This window comes from Pinus tabuliformis, chromosome X, assembly GCF_031772625.1.
Source record: "Pinus tabuliformis cultivar Carrire ecotype Pingquan chromosome X, CPIR1, whole genome shotgun sequence".
Taxonomy (NCBI): Eukaryota; Viridiplantae; Streptophyta; class Pinopsida; order Pinales; family Pinaceae; genus Pinus; species Pinus tabuliformis.
The window spans coordinates 987,789,737-987,805,689 of NC_142308.1; the positions used below are offsets into that span (position 1 = coordinate 987,789,737).

The following is a 15,953-nucleotide window of genomic DNA, read 5'->3' on the forward strand; positions in this document are numbered from 1 at the left end:
ATAATTGATAGTTGATGATTTACAATAACAGATATTGCATAACTATACATTGAATAGTAGCTCATGAAAAGTGATGTCTTTTGTACACTGCTGATGTAGAATGTTAGTTTAATTGATGTTATATATATATATATATATATCATCATCATCATCATCATTATTATTATTGTTAGATGATCAATCCTGGGTATATTACAAAGTCACCAACAAACTATTAGAAGCTGTCACTTAAGGTCAGTATGATGCTATTATCAAATGTTACATATTATTGTAACATTTTATTATTTTAACAAATTTGTAACTCACAATGATAATGGAGATTCGGAAATAATGCTGTGTAGAAGAAAATACTATTTTGGGAAAAATTCAGATTTGAAACTGAGAGTATATACAGACACTCCTACTAGGCTATGCCTCTTGAGCCTTTGCTGCTATATTAAAGATATGCTGTATTTTTTTTTCTGAAAATGTCGTAGATTCTGTGTCTTTGCAATTATAACAATCCAAATTCGATGTGTTTTTTCTTCTTCTTTTAAACTGTTAAAACATCAAGTGCTTAAGGATTAGTTGGTTTGTGTTGTTTTCTTCATTGATTAATCAAGTATTTATATGCTGTTATTTTCTAACTAAACTATATTTTTAATTTTAATATTAGGTTGAACCTCCATCTCAGACCAGAGCAGGATCGGGACCATGGCGGAAGGTTCGTTTGCTAGAGAAAAAAGGCTTCTCTTTGTCTTATCTTATGTCTCTTAGTTTTTTTTCTTTAACATCTTCAGATTGTCAGTTTTTCTAGTCAATTTCTGTTTTGTAATTTTGGCCGAGTTTCATTCATTGTATTGTTAGTTTTTTAACTGATAGATATATGTATGAAGTAGTCGAATAAAATAAGACAGTAATGAAATTAACAATCAAAATGTAAGAAGTTAAGAACACTATAATTTAAATGAGAAAGACACACGTAAACAAAATTCAGTACAGAAATGGAGGATCAAGTAACCATGTCATTTGATCCCACATTCTGAGTCTACCTCACGTGGAGTAGAAATTCTTATTGGGTTCATATACTCTTCAATTTGTTTGAGTAGTGAAGCAATCCCCTGTTACTCTCTAAGAATAGGAAAACAATGTTCTAGTCAGTCACAAATATAGCTTAACCCAATGGTTGTCACGTCATAATGATTTGAATTTTGTATAGCTACTTTTAGGCCCATGAAGGCCTAATCTACATATTATTGGAGAGATGAAAATTCAAAATACTAAACATCCATAAAAAAGTTCTCCTTTTGAAGACATCTATGGTTTTTCAGTAATCATATATTTCGTTGTCATGGTGGGATGATCATATTGACACATTTAAGTCATCAGGTGACATACTATTCTTCTGTTGTTATTCTGTGCCATATTCAAGAATGCGAAATTGATCCATATAGCGTGCCTTGGAGGTCACATTTAGAAATTTTCAATAAATGGATTCTGGATTATGTGGAATATGTAATTAAACTTGGATCTTGCATATTTACTACAGACACTTACATTTTGAGAAGCAACGGACAAGTGTTCAAGTCTATGAAGTGTCTAAGAGACTATGAAACATGAGGTCTCTAATACCCATAAATGGTTTCGCGAGATATGACTCTGAAACACCTTATTTAAATTAATTAATCAGATAATTAAAGTTTCCTAAGTCTAACTTAGGAAAATTGGTTAATTAAAGGGTATTAATTAAGGAAATCGATTTTTTCTCTAGAGACTTCTAAAAAATGATTTGACGGAGTCTAAGATGATCTGAGCCATCCATCACGATTAGATCTTGGTCGTTGGTGATCCAACGAGAGAATGATAAGAGCAAGTCGACGGGGCTTGGAAAAGACACATCGAAGGAGCAAGAGAGTAGGGTAGTGTGAATTTCCCAGTGGGCAACATTGAACGAGGGAAGAGTTCGAGCCAGCAGAGCATCAGTGAGAGGATTATACAAAAATTGGATAGAAGGGTTTCTAGGGGAGATTTCCACAAAAAATTGTAGAGGTCGAGTTTACCGGCAAGGAGGCCATGCAAGTTTCTCCAGTGCGCAAACATGGGCGGCAGATCACTTTTCGAGTTTCTGAGAATCAATTCTGGAGGCCAAAGCGAGTTGTCTAGTGCTAGTGTAGGATCAACAAAGGAGTGTAGGATAAGAAGATCTCAGTTTTGCAGTTAGTGTGTATTCCTTGCAACAACGTTTTTTGTGTGAATTAATTGGAGGAGGTTGAGTTTGATTTTGCAGGGGAAACAAAGGGTTTCCAAGTCGATCTGAGTGGTGGAAAATATTTTCCAGAGCTTGACTGGTGTTTGGCAAGCAAATTTATGTACTCTCTAATTTACCGAAGATAATAAAATATAAACCCTCATCTACTGCACTGGCTTTCCCGGGAACATTAGTCCAAAATCCTTGGTGTCGTTTTTATGTGTGTGCATCTATTTCTTAGTTCATGATTTGTTTCCGCAACGTATTTACTTTTAATTGTCAAGAATGCATCAATGATTTATTTTTTATTTTCCGCAAACAAATAAACTGCTAATAAGTTAGAAGAATAAACTCCAATTGATGCGTTTAAGGAAAATTTCACATACTACACAGATATGTGAAGTGAAAAAACTTAGATTGCTTGTGCTTTAAATATGTAAAATACACAATGTATTGTAAGTAATATTTTTATTAATAAGATGAAATGTACAAGAGTAATTGAATCTTACAATGAGGGCCTGCTTATATACCTAGGCAGGTGCCCCTTCATGACTCGGCATGGTCTTTTTAGACATGCGTTTTCATTAAACTAATGACTACTAAAATAATCACTACCTTGATTATTTATTATTTACATTTATTTTTATTTGTTTTATTTTAAATGAATTATATTCATAACATTGCCCCTCCCTTCAGAAGCTTTGTCCTCGAAGCTTTATCGATGTTAATTTTATCCATGTTGCATACGTCATTTTGGCATGTTGATTTCCTTCTTTGCGAACCCACTTTTATTTTATTATTATTATTAATATTTTGTTTGCTTATATATATATATATATATATATATATATATTTTCTTGTAACTTTATAATTTTAATAATTCCCATAAAGTACTTTATACTTTATTAAAATTATTAAGAGTCGTGTCCGTATAGTGAATTTGACTCGTACAATTGTGTTTAGACCTACACGTCCCTTGACTGTTCAATAGGGTATTGTATTGCGTTGTCGCTGGAAGGGAGAACTGTGGGACAAATGATAGATTACCACTAACATGTCCATCTCTTGAAAGATTAAATGGTGGTGTTTGTATATATCGCTGTGTTGAATCTCCAAGATTATGTTTAGCAAGGTCCATCAGATGTCCAGAAGTTGCAACAAGAATATCAACGCCCTTCTCAAGGTCTCGTAGTTGTTGTTGAATTGGTGCACCCCCATAAGGAACCATCACCTTGACCCCTGTTTGATAAGATTTTTTTTTTTGTTTGCTTTTGCATGTATTTGACATGATAATTCTCTTGTTGCAGAAAGACTAAGTGGCAACGACAATGCTGTTCGTGCTCCGTGGAGATATTGGGGAATTTGATCCATCATGATTGCTGCAACTATAAGGAAACAAAACACTACAGTTTTCTCACAACCCATCTGCACCCACACCATGATATCTCGTCCCCTACTGTCAACAGTGATATCATTATAAGAATCAAAATTTATGGGCATTGTGTTTTCTTGTTCCACCAAAGCACCTAGAATGGATCGGTTATCAAAAGGATTTATTTCTCGTTCCTTCCTTTCCAAACAATTCATTTTTGTATATAAATAGATTTCTAGTTCAACTTTGTGTTGGAAAATCAAAGCAGTTATATTAGGGTTCGATTCTCCTTCCTTGATAATTAGTTGTGAGTTCGTTGGTTTCTTTTACTTCCTTATTATCTTATCTTTCATCAAGCAATTACCATACTCTGTGTGTATGAAGATAAAAAACAAGAGACACAAGATGTAGGCACTATGTCGGGGCAAAACCCCCCTCGAGGGGAAAACGCAGTCAAGAAAATTCTTCCTTTCAATAGTATTCTTTGAGACTCTTCACCTAGACGAAGACCAGACCTTCCCTCCACACCAAGTCAGCCTCCCAGATCTTTGACCTCTTTCCAGCAACTTTGACTAGGCAACAACTTCTAGCATCAGGCAGCTTCTGGGATCAGTGAAACTTGGAAGACTTCGATCTCCCAATATAGAGCACGAAACAGAGAGAGAGAGGCACCAAAAATTCGATTTTCTTTTTCTCCTTACAATTCCCCAAACTCGCATTTTTCCTTCGGCTTCCCGAGTTCAGACTTTGCACTTCCAAGCTACTCTTGAGATATCGAACTAGCTTTAGTTGTGATGCTCCAAATGACTTCGACTAGCTTGTATTTATAGGCTCCATGTGAGGTTGAATAAGTTTTCTTAGGCCGACTTGGTGTGGAGCATACATAAATCATATTTGACTCAATAGTAAACCTTTTTACATGATTCAAAAGCCCAAGAAGGGTCTCTTTGAATATACAATGACTTTATAAACTCAATATTAATCCTAGGAGTCCACAATGGGGACTTTGACTAATATAATGATGACCCAAGCATGAAACCCATGCTTTAATAAGTCATTGTTACAATAATAAAAATTCTTTTCTTTATTCTTTTGACAAGTACATTTCATGATGACTCAAATACATTAAATGAAGACCGAACCTAGTTACAATTTCTAACACTCCCTCTTAACTAGGGAGGTATTCATCATATACAAATACAATAGAAGACAATGAAGAACTTTACGCACCGCAATGCCATGGACTAGATTCTTGACCAGGGCAGTATATCCATTGGTCTCAAAACGATTTAGGCACCACAATGCCACAAACTAGATTCTTGACCAGGGAAATCTATCCAAGTGGGAATAAGGTGGACTCAAGCTTTCAACCCTTCTAGGTACCATCAGGCTTACTTGCTAACCACCAACCCAAGGATCTAGGTGCGTGTCCATGGTCAAAACTCTACGACCCACACCACCCTTCCCTACTTTGGGACCTAGACATCAACAATGAACACAAAGAGCCAGCCAGATGTCCTCCCAGGCAATGGTTTACTTGCAAAGCCTGAATAAATCTCTTCCATTTCCTTATCATCAATACAATCAACAATGTCTACCAAACCCAACAAGTTTCTCATATACTCCAACTTTCCTTAGTATGTTTGCTACTTGTTCATTTGTCAAGACATGCTCCAACTTCACGATCCCATCCTACACCAAGTTCCTAATAAAGTGGAACTTATTGTTGATATGTTTCGTTCTCGAATGAAACACGTGATCTCCAGACATGTTGATACAACTTTGATTGTCACAATTAATTACAGTAGAACCCAGAGACTTCTTGAACGAATCTGTCAGAAGCTTCCTTAACCAAATAACGTCCTTTCCTACTTTACATGCAGCCACATATTCTGCCTCGACACTACTCAATGCAACAGGATCTTGCTTCCTACTCATCCATGAGATCATAACGACTCCCAAACTAAAACATCCTCCGGTAGTGCTCCTTCCATCGGTCTCACTTCCACCCCAATGAGAGTGTGCACCCCAATGAGAGTGTGTGAAGCCAATTAGCTTGACTTCCTTACTATCATACTTTAGGTAGTGATATATAGTGCCACGAAGATACCTCAGTATATGTTTAGAAACTATCCAATGATCATGAGCGGGCTCCAACTGACACTGACTAAGAATGTTCATTGCAAAACATATATCTAGCCTAGTATTTACTAGATACATTAGGGAACTCACCAACTGTCGATAGGAGGTAGGATCCATGAGACTAGAGTCAGAGTCCCTCAATTTCTTGAGATTGGTGATCATAGGAGTAGTCATCGACTTGGAATCCATCATCCCAAATTTTTGCAATAACTTGATGATGTACTTTCCTTGCCCCAAATATATCTCCATAGCTCTCTGCCATACTTCTAGACCCAGGTAATAGTGCATCAGTCCTAGACCCTTCATTTCAAATTCAAATGCTAACATCTTCTCGCATTCTTGAATTCTTCGCTCGACACCTGTGATGAATAGATCATCCACATAAAGTAGAATAATGACGGTCTCATCATTCACGACTTTGATGTAGAGATTTAGATTAATAAAACTCTTCACGAACCCAATTCTAAGTAGATATGCATCCATCCTTGCATACCATGCCCTAGGTGCTTGCTTCAAACCATATAGGGCCTTCTTAAGTCTGCAAACATGAGAGTCTACTACTAACTTCAATGCCTTTGGGTTGTTTGATGTGCACTTCCTCATCAATTGTCCCATTTAGAAATGCGGTCTTCACATCCATTTGATGGATATTCCACCCCATTATAGTAGCTAATGAAACCAACGATCTAATGGTAGTGTACCTTGCTTTAGGTGCAAAGGTTTCTTCATAAGTAATGCCTTCCTTTTGAGAGAAACCCCTTGCAACGAATCTTGCTTTGTACTTGTCTATACTTTCATCAACAACATGTTTGATCTTATAGATCCATTTAGATGTGACAACTAATTTGTCACTAGGTTTAGGAATGATTTCCCAAACCCCATTCTTCATGATGGATTGATATTCTTCCTGCATTGATTTCTTCCAAACCTCTTCATGCGCAACTTCCTTGAATGTAGATGGTTCAACTTCAATCAATTTTGTCATATATGCAACATAACCAGAATATCTCTTTGGTCTCTTTCTTTCCCTGAAGGTTCCTTTCGCAGCTTCATGTCCTTCAGCATCTTCCAATGTAGCTTTCAACCAATTTGCCCTTTTCCTTGTAGTTGGGATGACCACCGATTCATAAGCGCACTTGGTCCTTCTTCTTCGAGATTTGTAGTAGAGTTTTCATGATGAACATCTTCTTCTTCAAATATGGGAACTTCTTCGTCATCAAAATAAATAGGAATATCTTTTGATTTCTTGTGTGCTTGATTTTCATCAAATATGACATCCTTGCTTATGTCAATATATCTCCCTTCCTTGATGTAGATTCTATATGCTTTTGAAGAGAGACTATATCTAATGAATATTCCCATGATACTTGTACATTCCAACTTCTTTGGCTTGTCTTTCAGAACATGGATGTATGCTGGACTTCCAAAGATTCGAAGGTGATCCACACTCGGCTTCTTTCTTGTGAATACTTCTTCGGGTGTTGTATTATCAAGAATCTTATGAGGACTTCTATTTTGAATGTATACGACTGTCATCGTTGTTTGTCCCCATACGAACTTTGGTAGGTCTTGATCAAGGAGCATAGTTTGAATGCCTTCTTCAATTGACCTATTCTTCCTTTTGGCCAATCCATTTTGTTTGGGATAATAGGGAACAATGAGCTCCCTCTCAAATCTACTTCCTTACAATATGCAATCAATTCCTTAGAAGTGTATTCCCCACCATTGCCAGACCTTAGAGTTTTTTTTTGGTTTCCCTTCGGTTAGGGTTTCCACTTCAGCCCTAAACTCCTTGAGCTTATCAAATACTTCATCTTTTGTTTTGAGGAGGTAGAGCCATGTCTTTCTAGAATGATCATCAATGAATGTCACGTAGTAGAGATGACCTCCAAGTGATTTGTCAGACATGGGTCCACATACATCGAAATGGATGAGGTTTAATATCTCTTTAGACCTAGTTTCACTATTATGAAATGGCTTTCTTGTATGTTTTCACAAAAAGCATCCCTTGCACACACCTTCATGATCTAATTTCATATTAGGAATACCATGAACCAATTGACTAAGAGTAGGGATGGCCTTATAATGTAGATGACCATACCTCCTATGCCATAACTCAATGGGACTTATTTCCATATGAACCAAAGCTTGAGGAGGTGGTGTGATGACTTTATAAAGACTTCCTTCATGAACTCCAATAACCCTATCTTTATCAATACTAGAGTCTTTTCCCCAAACCAATACTTTTCCATCAACTAGAGCAATTCTTTTCCCTTTATCTTCTAAACAAGTAATAGAAAGCAAATTCTTTTTCAAACCTGGAACATATATAATGTTGTTGAGGTGCAACTTCGAGCCATTATCCAGCTTGAACGATGTTGATCCCAGGCCTCTAACAACATAGCTTTTGTTGTCACCCAATTCCATTGCATGAGAATATGGATCCTTTGATAGTGTATGAAGTTGTTTTCTTTCTCCTACCATGTGTCTTGATGCTCCACTATTAATGATCCATGCATTGTCATCATTAAGAGATCCTGTAAGAGAAACCAAGAATCCTTGACATTGGACCTTGTTGAACAAATAGTAGATGACCCTCTTGATCTAGCTTCTAGCAGTGTTGGTACCCATTCTTATGTAGTTCATCATAGAGGGAGAATCCATGCCAACTAAGTGATGTTCCACTCTTCTTGACCTTAGCTCTGATACCATGTTGGAAAATCAAAACAATTATATTAGGGTTTGATTCTCCTTTCTTGATAATTACTTGCGAGTATGTTGGCTTCTTTTACTTCTTTATTATCTTATCTTTGATCAAGCAATTACCCTTACCATATTATGTGTGTATGAAGATCACAAAACAAGAGACACAAGATGTAGGCACTATGCCAGGGCAAAACCCCCCTCGAGGGGAAAACCCAGTCAAGAAAATTCTTCCTTTATAGTATTATTTGAGACACTTCACCCTAGACAAAGACCAAACCTTCCCTCCACACCAAGTCAACCTCCCAGATCTTCGACCTCTTTCCAACAACTTCGACTAGGCAACAACTTCTGACATCAGGCAACTTTTGACATCAGTGAAACTTTGAAGACTTCAATCTCCCAATCTATAGCATGAAACAAAGAGAGAGAGACACCAAAAATTTGATTTTCTTTTTCTCCTTAGACTTCCCCAAACTCGCACTTCCTGTGGCTTCTTGGCTTCAGACTTCACACTTCCTAGCTACTCGTGAGATATCGAACTAGCTTTAGTTGTGATGCTCCAAATGACTTCGACTAGCTTATATTTATAGGTTCCATGTGAGGTCGAACAGGTTGACTTGATCTCTTCTAGGCCAACTTGGTGTGGATGATACATAAACCATATTTGACTCAATAGTAAACTTTTTTACATGATTCAAAAGCCCAAGGAGGGTCTCTTTGAATATACAATGACTATAAATTCATATTAATCCACACAGTCCACAATGGGGACTTTGACTAATATAATGATGACCCAAACATGAAACCCATGTTTTAATAAATACATTTCATGATGACTCAAATACATTAAATGAAGACCTATACTAGTTACAATTTCCAACACTTTGGTCTCTATACTCATGCTCTCAATAGCCTTTTTCCTAGCCTCTCACGCTTCACATTGCTTTTTTTTTTTTTTTTTTCTTCCGTTACCTACTCAATACAAATTTCTTGAAGTCCTCTTTACTATCTTCTGTTAAAACTTCTTGGACTAAATTGTTTGTAAATTCCTCAACATCATCGAGTTCACAATCAAAATCGCACACAACGGGAGGCTCTTGGGGTACATGATTTTTACAACTTTGTCTTGCTCTATCTCATCCTCTTTGAAAGGTTGATAGAAGTAAGGTAAGCATTATTCATACTTCTTGATACACTCTTGTTTCAATTGATTCAATGAAGTTCTACACTACATACTTTGCAAGGTATAAATTCAAGTCTTCAAATGCTCAACTTGAAGATGCCTATCATAGATTGGTATGCAAGGAACCCAATCCATCTTCATTTCCTTCATTGGCACTATAGTTTAACCCTCTATTTGAACAAACTTGAGGCCGATCTTATCAGATGGAGGAAACGATGAAACAACTGCCACAGTGACTGGTATGTGGACTATTTTTAATTGGTTTTCAAAAGGTACAAGTTGAGGTTCTGTACAACCAAAAAGATAAACCTTCTTCCCATAAAGTAGCCTACCTTCTTCAAAAGCATTCTCCAAGTTTGAAAAATCCCACTGGATCTTGTAAAGAGTATGCAGCTTATCCCACTCAGTGCCAACAAGAAATGCAGCTCACCGCAAATCATCCATATTTCTCCTGTGAGGGATAATCTCAGGCGGCGTAGCAGCAAACTAGATTTTTTTTGCACTAGAAAAGGTTGGCACAAAAACCCGTGGAAAACATGCCTCCTTATTTGTAGTAGGCGAAGTCAGTGCAGAATGCCCAGGAGGCTTTGCCTCCTTGCTTTTTTCGTTTTAGGTGGGGGTGCAGTAGACAAACCCTTTTTCTTAGTAGTCAATGTTGTCTTTTTACTTTTAGGCTGGGCTGCAGTAGACCAACCCTTTTTTGGAGAAGGAAAGGTTGGTACAACACCTTGTGAAAACCTTGCCTTCTTCTCCTTCTTTCTGTTTTGAACTTTAGGTTTTGCCATATCTTCAAATGCAGAAACCTTCGATATATTCTCATCATTTTTAGCATGGCCTGCTACATTTTCCTTGTCTTTAATAGCATCCACTTCTTTATATCTATCACAACACATACTGCTACTCTTCTCCTTTACAACTTTTGTTGGTTGTGGGGTTTTAATTACCTTGGCATTTTGTTTCTTTGCCTTTGGCTCATCATCATTCTCATTTGAACTGTCCTCTTCACTACTCTATTTCTTGGCAATTTTTGCTGGTCGTTGGGTTTTGGTTATCGTGTTTGGTTCCTTGTTGCTTTCAAAAGTCTCTTCCTCACTGATTTCATCCTTAACTATCATTTACCCACTTTGATCATCATTCTCATTCATATCACCCTGAGGAGATCCTAGTTCAACTTGTTCAACATCATTTTTTTGGTTAGAGCATTTTTTATTGTTAGTCTCTTTCAAGTCAATGTCCTCTTCCATTGCATGAGTTGAATTTGGTGTTTTGAAAGCCTTTAATGATTTTGCAAATGATTTTTTTATTTGTTGTAATGCTTCTCCAATTTCATTTAACAGTTTAGATTTATGATATTCACTTAATTCCATGATTTCAAGACTTAAACTTAATGGTAGATTGTGCAACAGATAATGTCCAAAGGCTCGAATGGCTTTGATACCACTGAAGTGATAAAACTTAGATTGTTTGTGCTTTAAATATGTAAAATACACAATGTATTGTAAGTAATTTTTTTATTAATAAGATGCAATGTACAAGAGTGATTGAATATTACAATGAGGGCCCGCTTATATACCTAGGCAGGTGCCTCTTCATGACTAGGCATACCTTTTTAGACATGCCTTTTCATTAAACTAATGACTATTAAAATAATCACTACTTTGATTTTTTATTATTTACATTTATTTTTATTTATTTTATTTTACATGAATTATATTCATAACAATATGATGATAAGGAAGGTATCCAATAAGCTCATAAAATGTCTGTGATACAATGCAATGGCTTCAAGACCCAATTATCTAGTGAAATATGGGAAGGGTAACCTTTCGGTCACATTCCTCAGATATACTGTTATATTATATTAATATAAATAACATTTTTAAATGTTGACTAGGGCTTGCCAAGTTGGTGGAAGAGGGTAGCCAATATAGCCCCACCATAGTTGAAGTCCTACCAAGTAATGTGTTGTTGCCTGTGCATAGGCTTGTGGATGTGCACCACTGCACAAAATGACTGTTGGGGCCAGGTGCAAGTGATGGCCAACTTTTGTGGAATAGATACCCCTCATTTGTGATTGATTAGCCTAACAAAACCTAATACATGGTACTAATGATTCTGCTGTAATGCTAAATCTATGTGTATTAGTCTTGTTACTTCTATTTTTTTTAATCAAGTTAGGGCTGGAAATGAGGCATGGAAGATGATTGGTTCCATCCTAATATCCTAGAGATCAATGCAGATGTTTTACGAGGGTGGGCTTGAAAGCATGCTCCTTTGATTAACAACTTAACTTTACCATAGAAATGGAATCAACAAACTTTGCAAGTATTCCTAAGATATATCATGCAAATTATTAACTCCAAAAGTAAGATAATAAAGGAGAAAAGAAGTGTTACCACACTAGACTCCTTCCAAGTAGTGAATGTAATCAAATGGATCAAATTGCTTATCTTTTGCTATTTAAAACAATTGCCACCACTTCAAGCTTGAAAATTTTCAACAACACCTGAAAGAAAAGCCGAACGAAATCCTAAGTAGCCCTAATGCTTGATATTTAACAAATGCTCTCTCAAATATTCCAACAACAGTTGAACTTTTGACACCAAACCTGACTTATTTTTCTACCAATTTTTGTATCTAGAAAATAATTTATTCTGAAATTAAATTCTGAAACTGCTGAAATAAACATACTGGTGTTCTCAACTTTTAAACACTAAATTTGCAGCAAAAAAGTACTAAGAAAAATCAGTTACAATGAAACACATAAAATTTGCTGAACAAAATTCTCCTTTATTAAATTCTCAGGAAATTTTAGAGCTCCCATCACAGAGAAAATGACCCTCAGAAAATTACAGAAAATACAGCAAATGAAACCTGATGTTTTTTCTGAAATTTTACCTAGCAACAAATCTGCAGCTGCATCTCACACTTGTGGCTCTCTAGATGGCTCCTCGACTTCACATGTGTGGTTGAAACTGTCCAGCTGTGTCACATTTGCGACTGTCCTACTGAAGCTCTCACACGTGTGACCTCTTCTCATCCCGATCTTACACATGCAGCCCTTTCTCGGCCCCTTCAAACTCTCATGGCTCCCATATGTACAGCCCTCCTGCAAATTTTTCTTCACCCTAGCAAAATTCCTGCTGCACACTTTTCCTTTTCCTCAGCGCCTGACAAACCTGCAATGAACTCATGCAAATGTGCTAGGATCTCTTCAAAAGAATTGTGACTCCATCCTCTCCCTTAGGCTCTTTTTATAATTTCAAATTGAGCAAAATCTCTAACCCTCAAGCTCCAAAGTGATAGATGGCTAGGATTAAATCCTAACTCACTTAGATCAATGGTTGAGATTAGATATAAGTCACTTAAATAATTATATTATTTATCCATAGAGATTTGCTCAATTAGCCAACATTAATCAATTAAATCAAGTAATATGCTTCTCTCTTGAGTCTTGCATGCTAGACACTTAACCTATGCAAAAGATCTCCTGATGCTATAAAATCAACACTCACTCCTAGCAAGGAAGGGATTCCCCACCACCCCTAGCTTGTCCCTGTAGAACACAAACTTACCTTCACTAGGGCTTGGTGAGAATGTCTGCCACCTGCTCATCTCTGGATATGTCTTGCAATCTCACAACACCTCTCTGGACCCTGTAATCTCTATATGTTTGGAGCTATCATGAAACAAAGGATTTTCCAAAAGATTGATGCAACTTTGATTGTCATAGTGAATAACTGTGGGGCCCATCTCAAGACCAAATAAACCTGTGAGCATTTTGCGAAGCCATATGGCTTCATAACTCCACAAATTCGCAGTCATGTACTCAACCTTTACTAAGTGCTACTGGGTGCTGCTTCCTGTTTAACCATGAGGTCATAACTGAACCCAAGCTGAAACGACTACCGGAAGTGCTCTTTCTATCCATTGCACTCCTAGTCCAATTTGAATTTGTGTTGCCTTGCAACTGCACTCTATCAACTCTGACATACCTGGGTCCATGCTCCACTATACCTCACAAGTACCCGAGCACATGTTTTGCTGTTACCCAACGTGTTCTCGTAGGCTCCACCATATTGGTTTAGGGTGTTCATAGCAAAACAAATATCTAGCCTAGTGGCGACTATATCCATCAAGGACCTTATCGGTTGCCTGTACAATGTGGGATCTGTTAGAAAATGTAAAGTGACAACTTATTATACTTATTTTCTTTAACATTGATACTTGCTTGTGAATCTTAGTTATCTTCTTTATGTTCTTCAGTTAGATCTTTTCATCAAACAATATCAAGAAACAACAACAAGAAAAGAAGACAGACAGAGGTTCTCAACCAGGGCAAAACCCTCCAATGGGAAAACTCGAAAACTCTTCTCTTCTTAGAATCTACTTCAAATGAGATACAAAGACCTAATCGCTAGACCAAGTCCTTCTCCCAATACCAAGTCAACCCTTCCTGAATTCATTGCATTTGCACCAAACTGCTACACACTGCAACTTCGATCTGCTTGCTACAACACTGCTACTCGACTTGCAACTTCAGCCTGCAACTTTAGCCCAACAACTCTTGAAGAAACCCTAATTTGACCTCCTTTTGGGACCTTCCAAGAGGAAGCCTGCGCTTCCTAAGGTCAACAAGGTTTAGACATAGTTTCCTTCCTTCCAGCTACCAATTTGTGCACTTTGTCCCATCGCAGCTCGACATTGCAACTTTGGCCATTTCGTGCAACCCATAAACCCTAGATTTTCGCACATTTGAAAGAGATAGAGCCCAAAAACAGAGAAATTTCATCTTTCTTTCTTCTTCTTGACCTTCGCTCTCATTTTCTAGCTTCCCAATTACAAATCAAAATCCTTCTTGTGATATCGAACTTGTGAGTGAATGTGTCTCCAAATGAAGTCAAACTGCTCTTGATATAACCTTCTCAAGGGGGTTGAATTCCCTCTTTTAGGCCAACTTGAGGATCCCAGGGCCGACTTAGAGATTCCCAAACTTTTTAGACTAAAAAATAATTCCTTTACAATTACAAATTTCCCAGAAGGGTCTTATAAACATGATGTTGACTCCATTGACTCATGACAATAAATCCTAAGACCTAACAAACCCTAGAAGCACGAAGAACATGCTTTTACCTAGAAGACCACCGATAATGAGCATTGTTGTCGTTCAAATTGTACAGGTAAATGTGACAACAGCTCAGGGCGGGCGATGTCACTTTGATCCCTGCCCTCTCTGTTCTAGCTATCTTCCAACAGCACGCTATAGGTGTTAGTCCCTATGAAATGTGAGGATGAAAGACCTATTGACAACCGACAAGTCCAAGAGACACAACTGAATGGCCTAGAAAATTGGTTAATTATGATCAAGAAGTTCAGTTATTAGCACAATTAGATGTAATATCCCCTCTACTTGAGTTATCCTAGTAGTTGTACCCATTTTTGCAATTTTGCCCAAGTTAATTAATTTTGGCCAACTTAGGATAAGTGGGTGGAAAAAGGAAGGTCACCTCATTTTGATGGAGGGCAACATAGTAAAACATTAGGAAGAGGGGAAAATTAAAAAGGTAATGAGAGGTGGGGGCCACCCAAAGGGGAAATACACACCCCTTAGAGAAACTCACACTTTTGGAGGGAGGAAGAAAAAAGGTAGGTCGATGCATGGGACCCACAGGGGAAAAGGGGGAGCTCAATGATAAATAGGAGGAGCATGCATCATTTTGGGGCTTTTGATCATTTTCCATTCAAACCCTCTTGTATGCTTGAGCTGTTGAGCCAAGTCTACACCGTGCTGTTCAACACACAAGATTTCCAAGGGAGATCTCACCTCCATCTTCGGTGGACCACAAGTGCCACCCTAGGGGAGTCATTTCTACACTTCTAAGTTGGTGCGGGAGTATTTTACAGGTGAAATCGAATTGTTCTGGGGGTAGACTAGACGCAGAAGGGAAATACACTCTTCCTGGGAAAGGGGGCTTTAGAGCAACGTTGGTTCTGGGCTTTTGGGAAAATATTACCTTGGATTTTTGCTGCCTTTTTGGGAGAGTTTAGTGGGACAAATCAGTGGGTAGTCATCAGGGCGAAAATATTTCTCCAGTGCACACATAGAGGCAGTCTCACTGGGCCTGCGCAGTTCCTTGTGGAGCGACTTAGTTGTGGGTGGTTTGGGCTGAGATTTTCCAGGAGGCACAAGGGAGAATTTAGGGGATAATTCTCAGCATTTGGGAGCTCATTTTGGCAACAAAGATATAGTTGGTGCGAAACCCAACTAGAGGAGGAGCTCATATTATTTGGGGTCATTTTCGAAAGGTTAGAACCAGACCCAT

The 15,953-nt window shown here is 37.6% G+C and overlaps 1 protein-coding gene and 1 pseudogene across 2 annotated transcripts in view; one reads left to right on the forward strand and one right to left on the reverse strand.

Annotated features, from left to right (window-relative positions):
- The window catches only part of LOC149143032 (uncharacterized), a 307,558-nt gene that overhangs the window by 197,550 nt on the left and 94,055 nt on the right, over positions 1–15,953 (forward strand). For both annotated transcript variants that reach the window (XM_089450073.1, XM_089450074.1), the window contains exon 10: positions 656–703. In XM_089450073.1, the coding sequence (XP_089306199.1) occupies positions 656–703 (48 nt within the window). The remainder of the gene's footprint in view (positions 1–655; positions 704–15,953) is intronic.
- On the reverse strand, positions 1,072–10,523 carry LOC149143036 (protein HEAT INTOLERANT 4 pseudogene; annotated as a pseudogene).